Source organism: Coregonus lavaretus (genome assembly GCF_964263955.1).
Source record: "Coregonus lavaretus genome assembly, chromosome: 38".
Lineage (NCBI taxonomy): Eukaryota > Metazoa > Chordata > Actinopteri > Salmoniformes > Salmonidae > Coregonus > Coregonus lavaretus.
This window is the reverse complement of record NC_140025.1, coordinates 24,379,628-24,392,025: the sequence shown is the minus strand read 5'-3', so window position 1 is coordinate 24,392,025 and position 12,398 is coordinate 24,379,628. Positions and strand designations below refer to the sequence as shown.

Below are 12,398 nucleotides of genomic sequence, written 5' to 3'. Positions count from 1 at the left end.
TTTCGGTGTGATATATCACTTTATAGGCTGTTTATATTAAGTGTCTGTGTGGAGTGGGGACTATAGGACTGCTTATCTTGAGATCTATGAGGACTATGGACAGTGCACTACACTGACTAGAGGTAAAGGTAAGGCTACATGAAACTGAATGTAGTATTTTATTCAGTAAACAAAGTTGTGTTCCTTGTAATTGTGATATTTTTTGTCTGTTGTCAAGATAAAACCATAACAACATTATCAGTAATGTATGGATATCTATTATGCCTCTATAATTCATAAAATTCTTTTTTTGATCTACATTGTTGTCATTATGTAAACCCTGTTGTATTGAATATATTCATATCTAAACATGCAGTTTTACATTGCAAGAACATTGATGTTTTTGGCATAAGGACAATATGTCTCCACTTGCTTTGTGTTTGACAGGCTACACAGATTGGCTGCCATGATCAGCACATCAAGCACTCGTCCGTTCTTTGTGGTTGTGCCTCGCATTGCCCCAAATATGGCCACAGACACAGAGGAGGACAGCGAGGATGAAATGTAAACAATACATATATAGCTACCTGTTGGTCCAATCCTAGTTTGATACTGAACTTTATTGATGTCGTCATGTTTTTATTGGCTGTATTGTAAATATTGTTTGTTGTTTCCAGAGATGAAACCCCTCCTGGCCCAGGACGTCTGTTCAATGTGAACAACAGTAACAACAATGAGGAGTGAGTCGGTCCAGATATACTGTGTGTGTGTAGTGTGTGTAGTAGTAGTAGTAGTAGTTTTATTACATTACCTGTAGACTGTACTTGGCAGCTAAAAGCTGAATTAGATACACAGCACATACAAGTGAACACAAATAGTATCAGGAAGTCAGGATGGGAGCTGAAGCAGTTAAACCTCGATCACACCGACAGCATCGACAGCGTCATTGCGTTTTGGTACACCAGAATTACATTAACTTCTAATGGAACGCTGCGTTTGCCTTGCAGCATTGCGTTGCAGAGGCAGTTGCAGTGCGTTTTGTGTGGTGCGTACATTGGATTTATCTAACGTGTGCGTCAAACTGTATGCGCAGACTGCTTGACAGAAATGGTAGCAGAAGATGAATGTTGAACTTTTGTTGCACACATATCCAGATGCATACCATTTTGTGCAATGACGCTGTAGGTGTGATCGAGTCGTTAGTTTTGTAAAGTCAATGGCCTGAGTGGTGGGAGGCAGCATCACAGTCAGAGGGATAAAGCATGACGGCCACAGCCAGGAGGGAATCGTGGGACAGGATCAGATAGATCCGGAGTCGTTTAGCAGCGCACTTCACCGTCCCCGCCGTCCACAGCCGTCCACAGCCGTGCGTAGCGTAGCCGCTTGACTACTCCTCCACTACCAACAAGTAGCACCCACCTGGGTGATGTCCCGGCAGCCGCACGAAAGCTCACCGCTCATCAGTAGTCCAGAGTAGGCTATTACAGTCCTCAAGCCTCTGCCATCACCGCAAGCCATCTCAACTGTCCTTCCGCTTCAGACTTCTCCTCAACCTCAAGCCCTGGCATTTTAAAACAAAATACGGCTACTTAGTCAGTTAGCTAGCTAGTAGCTACCCAGGAAATGTCCACAATGGCACGATGTGGGCCCAATGCAGGCAAAAATATTGGCCCCACTTAGGTTACCCACATTGGGCTTATGCACCTTTGCTCAGGCCCAGTGTGGGCAGTCCATTTCTGGTGGGGGCATCTTTTCTCAGAAAACATTAGAACGATGTGGGCCCAATGCGGGTTAAAACATTGGACCCATGTAGGCTGACCACATTGGACCGATGCGCCTTTGCTTATCGGCTCCACATTGTCCCCAAGGCAGGTGGCCCCAAGGGAAACTCTCACTTTGCCTGAAATAAGTCCACCCTTTTGGATCTCCTGTCTGTTACATTGTTTCAGAAATAATTTACAGAGAGACAGCAGCCCAGGTTGCTAGACATTATGGCTGCCATGGCAACTCTCAGTAGGAGGATGGTCAGTGGCACCACTGGTTTGGTGCGAGGAGCAGGCACGGGCCGTACCGGGCTGTGGACATGCACCACTGGTCTGGTGCGAGGAGCAGGCACGGGCCGTACCGGACTGGAAACACGCACTACTGGTCTGGTGCGAGGAGCAGGCACGGGCCGTACCGGACCGGACACACGCACCACTGGTTTGGTGCGAGGAGCAGGAACGGGCCATATCGGACTGGAGACACGCACCACTGGTTTGGTGCGAGGAGCAGGAATGGGCCGTACCGGACTGGAGACACGCACCACTGGTTTGGTGCAAGGAGCAGGCACGGGCCGTACCGGACTGGAGACACGCACCACTGGTTTGGTGCGAGGAGCAGGCAAGGGCTGTACCGGACTGGAGACAAGCACCACTGGTCTGGTGCGAGGAGCAGGCACAACCCATCCTGGCTGGACGCTCACTTTAGCCTGGCAAGTGCTGGAGACACAGTGCGTATCACAGCATAACAGGGTGCCTGAACGGTCCCGCGCTCCTTAAAACGAGTGCGGGGAGTTGGCTCTGCTCTGAAACCTGACTCCGCCAGCCTCTGCTCTAAGGACTGAGCTCTCTGCTGCTGTAGGGTTAACTCCTCTCTCAGCTCCTCCTGTTGCCTGGCCAGCTCCTCTCTCAGTGCATCCACTGACCCCTTCTCCCTGTGGGCCTCCTGCAACGCCTCCCTCTGAATGGAGATCTCCTGCTCCCTCTTAGCTATCAGCCCCCGTAATGTGGTGGTCTCCTCTCTCAGAGTGCCGAGCTGCAGGTCTTGGAGGGCCTCTATCATAGCGGCCTCCTCCTCCTCCACAGTCAGCCCTTTCAGGGCCTCCTGCTGCTTCGCCAACCACCCGTGTGCCCCCCCAAATAATTTTATTGGGGCTGCCTCTCGGGCTTCCTTCGTCGTCGTGAACTTCGGAGTCGCCGTTTATCCTCCCTCGCTGCCTCCGTCTGCTCCCATTAAGGCGATCCATTCCTGCCTGGATCTCCTCCCAAGTCCAGGATCCCTTACCGTCCAAAATATCCTCCCATGTCCAGGATGTCTGCTCTTCCTGCCACGCTGCTTGGTCCGTTGGTGGTGGGATCTTCTGTCACGCTCGTTGATAGACGGATCAGACCAAGGTGCAGCGTGGTATGCGTACATATTCCTTTATTAACTGAATACAGAATCAAAAAAACCAAATACAAACGAACGTGAAGTTCAACAGGCTACACAAACACAAGACAAAACAGAAACAAGATCCCACAACGAAGGTAGGCAAAAATGGCTGCCTAAGTATGATCCCCAATCAGAGACAACGATCGACAGCTGCCTCTGATTGGGAACCACTCCCGGCCAACATAGAAATACAAAATCTAGAATTCACGCCCTGACCAAACCAACTAGAGAAAACAGGGCTCTCAAGGTCAGGGCGTGACAGTGTGTGTGTGTGTGTGTGTGTTTGTATGTGTGTGTGTGTGTCATAAGATGTGTCTTTTTACCCCAGGGAGGAGAAGAAAAATAAGAAAAAGGAGAAGAAAGAGAAGAAAGAGAAAAAAGAGTAAAAACCTAATTTACATTGTCCATCATTTCCATGAATGCTGCATAGTTAGATAGAAGAGAGGATACATGCACAAAAGCTTCGAAAACGTTTATTTGTTTTCTCAGGAAAAAGAAAGAAAAGAAGAAGCAAAAAGAGCAGGAGGAGAAAGAAAAGGAGGAGAAAGAAAAGGAGGAGAAAGAAAAGGAGGAGAAAGAAAAAAAGGAAAAAGAGGAAAAGGAGAAAAAGGAGAAAGAGATGAAGGAGGGGTGTGTATGATAGTAACATCTCACCCGAAGCAATATATCTATCAGTATTGATATCTGTATATGACTCTGATTAAATGTAATATTAAGTATATTATAATAATGAAGTATAATATATTAAGAGTAAGTATTACATTGACTTCTCCATCCTCCTTTCCTTGCAGGCCCAAAGAAACGTTTATCATCAACCCAGCGGGGAGTCTGTACTACAACTGGTTGTTGATCATCACAATACCAGTCATGTACAATTGGACCATGATAATAGCCAGGTAAAAATTAACTCTTTAAAATATATAGTTTTAAAAAATATATATAGTTAGTTAGTGGCATGGCTTTGATTCTGAGGTTATAAAATAACCAAGTTTCCCTTTTTATATATAAACGAAGTGTCATACTAAAATTGCTTTTCCAGTAAATTCTTCTTTTGTCTAACTTCATATTATCCTCTTACTCACCTGCAAGTAAATTCCCACTCTAAGTACTGAGTGCATTTCCTTTTAAAGACGGTCACAATGCACATAATGGGTGTAAGAGATGCTTGTATTAAAGCATGATTGAGCATCTAACAGTTTGCTCTGCTCTGTCTCCTGTGTGTCAGGGCCTGCTTTGAGGAGCTGCAGGATAATCACCTAGTCACCTGGTTGATTCTGGACTACACCTCTGATGTCCTCTACCTGGCTGACATGGCCTTCAGGACCAGGACAGGTGTGTGTGTGTGTGCATGTGTTTTATTTCCCTTTCATTTAATGTTTATGTCCGCTCATTCAAATTGATACATCACATGTCGCAGTTCTATTATTACGCATGATGTTTTTATTATTTCTTATAATATAATTTCTCAGGCTACCTGGAGCAAGGCCTGCTGGTCAAAGACGAGAAGCTGCTGCGGGAGCGTTACATCAGCAGCCTCCAGTTCAAGCTGGACGCCGTCTCCATGCTGCCCACCGATGTGTTTTACATCTTCCTGGGAATCAACTACCCCGAGATCCGTCTCAACAAACTCCTCCGAATCACGCGTATGATGGAGTTCTTCACCCGCACCGAGACCAAGACCAACTACACCAACCTCTTCCGCATCTCCATCCTGGTCATGTACATCATCATCATCATCCACTGGAACGCCTGCCTCTACTACTCCTTCTCTAAGGTGTTTGAGTTTCTCAGCTGCTGGAAGTATTTATTGTGATGTCGAAATCTGCTTATCATATGCATTTCTTAGACCTGTTTTGTCCTATACCCAGGACCACATTGGAAATAATACTTGTTTAACGCTTTCATTTATAATTCTCTAGGATTTCTTTGTACTTTTATGTTGTACATTTATTATACAAAAATCAGGTAATCAATTAATCAATTAATCCAGTCCATCGGCTTCGGCTCTGACCCCTGGGTCTACCCGGACCTGAATGACCCGGAAGAGCCAGAGTTCGGCGAACTGGGGAGGAAGTACTCCTTCAGCCTCTACTGGTCCACGCTGACGCTGACCACCATCGGCGAGACGCCGTCACCGGAGCTGGACTCAGAGTTCTTCTTCCATGTGCTAGACTTCCTGGTGGGTGTGCTTATCTTCGCCACCCTGGTGGGCAACATCAGCTCCATGATCTCCAACATCAGTGCCGCGCGGGTCGAGTTTCAGGCACGCATCGACAACATCAAGCAGTACATGCAGGTGTGTGTGTGGGGTTCGGAAAGGCTACTGACTGTCTGGAGCCATCAAAGTACTGAGGATTTGTTGATGCAAATGTTGGTGCGCTATTACCCTTCATAGAAATTATGTTAGCGCCCATTGTGGGGTTGGGGTTGGAGGGGCAAGCGGTGCGTCACAACAGTAGGTAGTTGTCTTACATATCATGAATACGAGTCAATTTCTCCCTATAACACCTCTACAGAAGTGGAAGGTGGACAAGGAACTGGAGCTGCGCGTCATCACGTGGTTCGACTACCTGTGGACCAACGACAAGGCTCAGGACGAAAGGGAGACGCTGCGCTACCTGCCCGACAAGCTCAGGGCCGAAATCGCCATTAACGTCCACCTAGATACTCTCAAGAAGGTCCGCATCTTCGCTGACTGCGAAGCGGGCCTTCTGATTGAGCTGGTGCTCAAGCTGCAGCCCCAGGTTTTCAGCCCCGGCGACTACATCTGTAAGAAGGGCGACATCGGCCGTGAGATGTATATTGTCAAAGAGGGCAAGCTGGCGGTGGTGGCTGACGATGGCGTCACGCAGTTCTGCGTGCTGGGAGATGGCAGCTACTTTGGGGAGATCAGTATCCTAGCGATAAAGGGTTCTAAGGCAGGGAACCGGAGGACAGCCAACATCCGCAGCATTGGCTACTCAGATCTCTTCTGCCTGTCCAAGGATGACCTGATGGAGTCGTTGACCGAGTACCCGGAAGCCAAGGGCATGCTGGAGGAGAAAGGTCGTCAAATCCTGCTGAAGGACGGCCTGCTGGAACTGGACCCTTCCAAAATTATCCCCGAAACCACAGAAATCGAGGAGAAGGTGGGATCTTTTAAAACTTGCTTTAAAATGCATTACCTTTACAGAACTGCCTTTATGTAGCGTTAGCTGTGTTCCTTGTTTTTAGTATTTTAATGCACAAACTGTAGGACTTTAAGATTGTTGTACAATGGAAAGTGCATTCTAAATGTGATGTTTTATTATAATTATTTTTATTTAAGGTGAACCGCATGTACAGCAACCTGGAGCTGATGCAGACCAAGCTGAAGAAGCTGCTGGGAGACTACAGCACCAGACAGAGGGCCTCGAGGGAACGCATCGCTGAGATAGAGCGGCTGACTGGAGAGGATGTGGCAGAGGAGGACCTAGATGAGGAGGAGAAGGAGATAAGGGAGGAGGAGAAAAAGGAAGGGGAGGCAGAAGAGAAAAAGGAGGAGAAGAAAGAGGAAGAGGAGAAGAGGTAGACAAGGAGGTTTTGTGAAGAAAAAACATTTTGACCCCAGATAAATATTTTTTTGCATATCCCAAAGTTAGTTTATTAAAATCTTCAAATATTTCATGACTTTTTCAATCAATGTTTTCTTAATAAATCTATATCATTGGTTAGTGTTTCTGTATCAAAATGGACTTTCAAATTTCAAGTATTTTGGGGTCATTTTGACCCCAGCCATAAACAGCTAATTCCACTTATATTAAATTGATTAATAGGACCTTTCTTGGAAACTAGGTTTATCCGGAGACATAATAACAAGTTATCAATACCACCAGAGGCTGGAGGGGGACCTGTATCAGTGATTTTGACCAGATAGACAGATCATCTGCAGAGATATAGCTCCCCATGTACTCACCTAAGAATGTACTTTTCTATACCACGTATCATATGACTGTGTACAAAACCAAAATTATCATATGGTATACGAAGTCTTCCAATGGTATACATACTTTTTCCCAACCTACACTGTGAATGTTTAAATTATTCAATATAGACAAGAAAAATACAACAATTTGTATGCTATTAGTTTAAGCACACTGTGTTTTTCTATTGTTGTGACTTTTATGACCAATTTATGCAAAAATCCAGGTAATTCCAAAGGGTTCACATACTTTTTCTTGCCAGTGTATATTATTGATAGAACTGCAATACAGAACTCGAATATGCTCTGAATCTACACAGAAAGCTGTATTGATGTGTATTCTCTGAAAACGAGTTATTCTAGGGCAAATCTAAAAAAGTGTTTATTTGAATCCAGGTTTCTTTGGAGACATAATATTAAGTTATACATATCCTCAGAGGGTGAAGTGGGATCTGTTGGAGTGATCTCGACTTGATAGACAGATCACCTGCACAGATGGAGCATCTTATGTACTCACCTATAGTTATAATTAGGTATGTTCAAAATTACCTTAGAAATATGCTTAGTTGCAGTCAATGGCCTAAATACTTGGTAGAACTGTAATATAATAACTATCTACTCTCTGAATGTGCGCATAGTGCTGCATTGGTGTGTATTCATAAAATAAATACCAGAATTCCTATTACCCTTCAATATTCTATATGTGCAACTTGTTGTGGTATTTTGGTTGCTATAACATTTGGTTTAAAGTGACTTTGAGGATTTGGGCATGCTTTTTGAAGCATCCTGCCATAGACCCTACTACTCCCATTGTTTCACTAGCAATAAAGAAAACTAAGATATATATTTGGTCATTGTCTTGAGGGATTAATCATTTTTTTACATTTTGGTGTACCGCTCCTTTAAATGGCAGTCGATTTTACCACATAAATATGACAAAATGTGTATTTACATCACAATTCTAAAAACTAAATGATGATACAATCAAATGATGGTAAATCTTTTTTTTTTGTATTTACGTGGATTGAGGTTTTTAGAAATGTTTGTAAATGAATTACAAATAAAAAACTGAAATGTCACATTTACATAAGTATTTAGACAATTTACTCAGTACTTTATTGAAGCACCTTTGGCAGCGATTACAGCATTGAGTCTTCTTGGGTATGACGCTAAAAGCTTGGCACACCTGTATTTGGGGAGTTTCTCCCATTCTTCTCTGAAGCGATGGTGCCAGGTTTCCTCCAGACGTGACACTTGGCATTCAGGCCAAAGAGTTCAATCTTGGTTTCATCAGACCAGAGAATCTTGTTTCTCATGATCTGAGAGTCTTTAGGTGCCTTTTGGCAAACTCCAAGTGGGCTGTCATGTGCCTTTTACTGAGGAGTGGCTTCCGTCTGGCTATCTACCATAAAGGCCTGATTGGTGGAGTGCTGCAGAGATGGTTGCCCTTCTGGAAGTTTCTCCCATCTCCACAGAGGAACTCTAGAGCTCTGTCAGAGTGACCAGATGTTTTAAGGTATCTGGGACCAACAGATGCATATCTGGCTAATACTTCATATGTCTTTTCTTTTGTGTCTAAATTATATTTTTGTTAACAAGAAAATACATTTAAACAAGGTTTCAACCCTATCTATCTCCATGGATTGGACGCCAGTGTCATTATCCTTCATTCTTTTCAGCTCAATGCTGCATTAGGAAGACCTGACCTGCTCCTATCTCTGTAAATAGTCAGTTGACGTATGCATTATGCAGACCTCCTTTTTAGTATTTTCCCTTTCAAGCTCAACATTATCATTCATATGATCCCAAATAAAAATAGTTCATATGGAGGCCACCTTTAGATTGAGTGTATGTGGTTCCTGGAAGACCCATATGCCTCCACTGAAAAGAGCAGGGTCATGTTCAGTAATGCACACGTAGCAAAACTTTTTAAGAACAAAAATGAAAATGAGCGTTTCTTGTTAAGTCCAGGTAGTCCCTCCCTATTTCAGTCCACTTTCTTCTGTTTGGTGCCTGATGAACACAACCCTGATGCTTGACTACCTCTTTAGTATAGGACCAACGCTATCATAGATACTGTATGTAGGCCTACAACTGGGCTATACAGCATACATGCCCACATACAGTACACACAAAATAGAAAGAGGTAATTAGCTGGCTCTGTTCTAGCCTATTTTTCAGCCCTTATTCTCATCAAGCTAAACTACTTTTTCTCAGCCCTATGATGCAAAGGACCCAAACCATTTATATAATTTTGTTTGTTGGTTAGTTAGCTAAAAAATGTTTTGTTCACATACTCCTGAGTGGCGCAGTGCATCGCAGTGCTAACTGTGCCACTAGAGATCCTGGTTCGAATCCAGGCTCTGTCGCAGCCGGGCCGCGACCGGGAGACTCATGGGCAGCGCACAATTGGCCCAGCGTTGTCCAGGGTAGGGGAGGGAATGGCCGGCAGGGATGTAGCTCAGTTGATAGAGCATGGCGTTTGCAACGCCAGGGTTGTGGGTTCGATTCCCACGGGTGGCCAGTATAAAAAAATATGTATTCACTAACTGTAAGTCGCTCTGGATAAGAGCGTCTGCTAAATGACTAAAATGTAAATGTAATACTCCTTGTGGAAAGGAACTGTAGCCTTTGTGTTGGTAATAGAGAAATGCCCCTGTAGACCAGCATCTATCTAACCCATGGTGAGTGAATCATGGCTTTTCTAGAGTGTGGATAGGATAAATGGTATATACAAGGTGATTTCCCAAAGGAGACCTAATCGCGTTCTCCTACAGTATGGATATGATTGGGTTTTGAGAGGGTGTGTTGGGTCTAGAGCAGTACCACAATATTGGCAATTTTCATTGAGGTAATACAGTATTTAACATCACATATCCAATATCCATTGAGGAATATCTGTGAGAAAACCATAGTTAACACACACCACTTCACAATATGGCCTTGGGTGTGTTATCTGTCTTACATGTATTGAATGAATATAACATGACCGTAGCATTTGGGAAGTGAACTTGTACTGAAAATCTGACCTTTGCAGTGGGGTGCAAGACCTGTAGTTTTAATGGTATCTCAAGACCAGATAAGCCTTGTTCACACTGCAGGCCTTAATGCTCAAAACAGTTTTGTTTTTCAAAAACGTTTTGGAATACTGACTGTCCAAACAGCAAGTTACAAGTGACCAAATCGGATTTGTGTGTGTTCAGACAGCAGTAATTTGCTGACATGGCTACGCTAGTTGTCATAGTAACAACGGGTTTGTGTGCAGTGGTGTAGGCTGATTGGTGGTGGTGCTCATGCTTCCTATCACACAGAAGTTATGTAGCAAGCTAAGGTGACAACAATGCCTGCCAATGTTTCCCAGTTGCTTTGTATGTTCAAAATCATAGTGTAAAAACACTTTTAAAGCCTCAAAGTATAAGATGATACAACTTTCAAAACAAGTCCTTTTGGGACAGCCACAGCAGTCAACTAGCTATCTAGGTAGCTGTTTAGCTTTCTAGCACATTCACTTATTTGTTTGTAAACAATTAACAAGCTAGTTTAGCTACCACATGTTCTTATCAAAACTGTCAACAGAGTAACTAGGAAGAAACAAGATATGCTAAAAACCACTTGAGGGCAAATAAATCAGATTTGACTGTTCAGACACAAGTCATGTGGCCAGGAATCAGATTTGTATGAAGGTGGTTTGAAATGTGGCTTGAAATATCGGATCCTATGTGCTGTTCAGACCATAGGAAAAATAACAGATTTTAATCAGATTATTGTATTGTCCCTGCTATACGCAAATACAGCATGGCTTCTTCCAAGGGACCTGGTCCTTTATGGACTACACATTGACCCTGAAGGCATGGGTTCAAACCCGACTGCACCACTGCAGCAAAGTAAGTGGATAATAGATCAGGAGGATTTAAGCAATTATCCTCCTAACTCCCCTCCACTTTGGCGATATCCATTTTGGGCAGTCAGTGCTTAACGAACAAGACAGAGAGGGAGAAAACTCTTCGCCTCATCAGAACCCCGAGTGACAGCCATGAAATCTCTGCCAATGCCGCTGTCACTTGCATTTACCAGAGCGTTTCAGAAAGGAGGGGAAGTTCCCGACGCGCGCTGCTCGGCATAAGCCCTTGCTCACAGGTCGTCATGGCGATAAACCTTCCACCCAGCTAGTCCCGGGCAGCGCAGATGCGCTGCTTTACTAAAGTGCTTGATGATTGGTTTTCCTCTTACAAATCATGTAGCTCATGGTTCAAATCATTACCATCAAACTGTTCCCCAGCAATTACTTTGGATACTGTTCAAAAAGGCAAAAAACATTGATCCCTCTTGTGTAATCATTAAATTCATGTGAGCGTCACTCCTGGTATGCTGAATGTTAGATTGTAATTATGGTAGGCTACTCAGTATTGCATTAGAAAACAGCTGATGCATTTTTTACGAATTCATTAAGTAATCAATTTATTGGTTCTGACCTGTTACGCCCTCTATAAACACTGTGATTATTATTTGACCCTGCTGGTCATCTATGAATGTTTGAACATCTTGAAGAGCAATCTAGCCTTAATGACCATGTACTCTTATAATCTCCACCCGGCACAGCCAGAAGAGGACTGGCCACCCCTCAGAGCCTGGTTCCTCTCTAGGTTTCTTCCTAGGTTTCAGCCTTTCTAGGGAGTTTTTCCTAACCACCGAGCTTCAACATCTGCATTGCTTGCTCTCTGGGGTTTCAGGCTCGGTTTCTGTATAAGCACTTTGTGACAACTGCTGATGTAAAAAGGGATTTATAAATACATTTTATTGACTGATTGATTGGTGGGGAGAGAGAAGGCGGGAAAAAGAGATGGAAGTAATGGAAAACATAATAGGCTTGACTTCAGACACAGAGATTATTATATTTTTTCTTGTGAAACAAACAAGGAATAAGACAAAAAAACAGAAAACTTGAGCGTGCATAACTATTCTCCCCCCCAAAGTCAATACTTTGTAGAGCCACATTTTGCAGCAATTACAGCTGCAAGTCTCTTGGAGCTTGGCACATTTTATAGCTCACCAACTTTCTTCTAATTTCTAATTGTCTTTTTGGTAACACTTTACTTGACAGCCAGCTTCATAACATGTTATGACACGTTCATAACACATATATTTAGCCCTGTTGAGACATATATTGCGTTATTTTATGGCTGGTTATGACACCTACATAAGAGTGTAAAAACTAACAAAACCTACCATGGTAGTTATTTTACGGCTGGTTATGACATATACATAAGAGTGTAAAAACTAACAAAAC

General features: G+C 43.7%; 1 protein-coding gene across 1 annotated transcript; it reads left to right on the top strand.

The window, feature by feature from the left end:
• Positions 1 to 684: 684 nt before the first annotated feature.
• On the top strand, positions 685 to 6,721 carry cnga1a (cyclic nucleotide gated channel subunit alpha 1a; the record flags this gene model as incomplete). Its single annotated transcript, XM_084155650.1, has 9 exons — positions 685 to 719; positions 3,500 to 3,553; positions 3,661 to 3,801; positions 3,963 to 4,067; positions 4,397 to 4,503; positions 4,641 to 4,945; positions 5,162 to 5,467; positions 5,688 to 6,299; positions 6,479 to 6,721. Exons 3-9 carry the CDS (start codon positions 3,791 to 3,793, stop codon positions 6,719 to 6,721), a joined length of 1,689 nt encoding a protein of 562 aa, XP_084011776.1. The 5' UTR covers positions 685 to 719; positions 3,500 to 3,553; positions 3,661 to 3,790.
• Between the last annotated feature and the right edge of the window lie 5,677 nt (positions 6,722 to 12,398).